A 1724-nucleotide genomic window follows, 5' to 3' on the forward strand; every position below is an offset into this window, starting at 1 on the left:
GGTGGTTCTTCGACCGATTCATGGGCTGCTGTTTCCTTAGAAGATTCAACAGCTGAAGAAATTTCCAGGTGACTTTACGAAAATGCTTCGGCTTCGACATGCAGTTATGCAGGTTGTGACTTTTATCACCATAGATCACACAGGCTTTATATCCCTGTGTTGATCTCTGGTGTGTTTCGTGCTGCGGCAATAAACACAATGGGGTAGATTAGAAAGAACTCTCACAGAGAAGTCCGCCTAGCCGTTGACGGTAGCGTTTGAAGGCTTTGGGATCCTGTTCCTTGGAGAGTATTCACCGCCTAGAGTGATAGCGAAGTAAGCCTACAAAGACCCTGTGACGTCAACTCTAGAGTCTATTGATTCATCTGACGGAACGTCTTTATGAATTATTTCGTCACCCTCATTAAGGAAAGCATCAATAACATAGTTGGCCTGACTTACTTTACCTCTGGGTAACCTCAAAGAGATGATGTGGAATTGTTTAATCTCTGATTGGAATTTAAGAGAGAATGTTGAATTGTCATTGAATGCGAAGTTTAAGCCTTCTAAATATTCTTGGAATTCTCTTTTATAGTTTTCAAAATGGATGTCCTGGATTACCTGAGGAAGGAAAGGGCGAAGGACCACATGCCCATCTGGCGAACCAGTGGGTCTTAAGGAGAATTTCAAGAAGGTAGAGAACCTTTGGAATTTAAGGTATTCTTCATATTCACCTTTGATACTTTTTGGAATTATTTGTTTTCCGGATTTGGAAGATATTTTGGTAAGAAAACCTTTGAGCTCTTCAGAGAGCCCATTTTGCAAAGGTATCGCGATTGTTTTCGAATTCGAATTGAAAAGTAGTTTGGACAGCTTGGAGGATACTGGGATTTAGTAATTGGTGGTCGACATTGGCTAAGAGAATGTCGTTGGGTAAAACCATATCATTATTTTCAGTGACGAGCTTGGAAATGTGCTCTGGCACTGAGGCTTTGTTAAGGCGGGATCTTTCCCTAGTCGTAGCTGCACTTGGAACCGGGGGTGCCTAATTTTTTAAAAGTTTAGAATAGTCGACTGGTGGTGGAATCATGTTTGAATCATCATCTTCTTCTTCTTCTTCACATAGCATAAGAATGTCGTCGTCATTCGAAGAAATGGACGATTTTTGGTTGTTGGCTGACGTTTGTGCTTCAGACCCGCCATCAACTGTCACAGTGTGAGACCCGTTGACTGGATTCTGTCCGCTGGACAGAGATAATGACCCTTCTTGCAACGGTTCCTGATTCCTTTATCTTTCCTACCCGTATTTAAGAATGTTCAATTATTATCTTACGCTGATGACCTTACGGTTTTCATTAATGACACGACAGATGATGTGGGCATATTCTGGAACTTACTTTGTGACTATGAAAAGATATCAAATGCGCGACTTAATGTTGATAAAACGATGGATCATAGTCTTTCGTCAGATCTTATTAAACTACCATTCCCCCACAAAACTATTGGTGTTGATGACCTTCGTTACTTGGGAGTTGATATGCAAGGATTTTCATGGAAACCGTTCACTGATTCAATTCTCAAAGGTTTGTGGCATACGGAGTTAATAGAGGCCCCCATACATTTACGTGCCCTTGGATTTAATACGTATATCTTCTCCAAACTTTACTACCGTGACATACATTGTGCTATGACCACACATGACATTAAATATTTGAAAGCACGAATTAAGACATTCTTTAAAGGCA

The 1724-nt window shown here is 40.8% G+C and overlaps 1 protein-coding gene across 1 annotated transcript; it reads right to left on the minus strand. All coding sequences in view use genetic code 12, as the record gives it.

Moving 5' to 3' along the window:
• Nucleotides 1-321: 321 nt before the first annotated feature.
• J8A68_005309 (uncharacterized protein) lies at nt 322-1362 on the minus strand (the record flags this gene model as incomplete). The annotated part of the gene is made up of 3 exons (XM_049409361.1): nt 322-852; nt 1055-1258; nt 1327-1362. The coding sequence occupies 3 exons, from the start codon at nt 1360-1362 to the stop codon at nt 322-324; spliced, it is 771 nt and encodes a 256-aa protein (XP_049261411.1).
• Nucleotides 1363-1724: the final 362 nt, after the last annotated feature.

The sequence above is a fragment of the Hemisphaericaspora subhashii genome (genome assembly GCF_019202705.1).
Source record: "Hemisphaericaspora subhashii strain CBS 10753 chromosome Unknown scaffold316, whole genome shotgun sequence".
NCBI classification, from domain to species: Eukaryota; Fungi; Ascomycota; class Pichiomycetes; order Serinales; family Debaryomycetaceae; genus Hemisphaericaspora; species Hemisphaericaspora subhashii.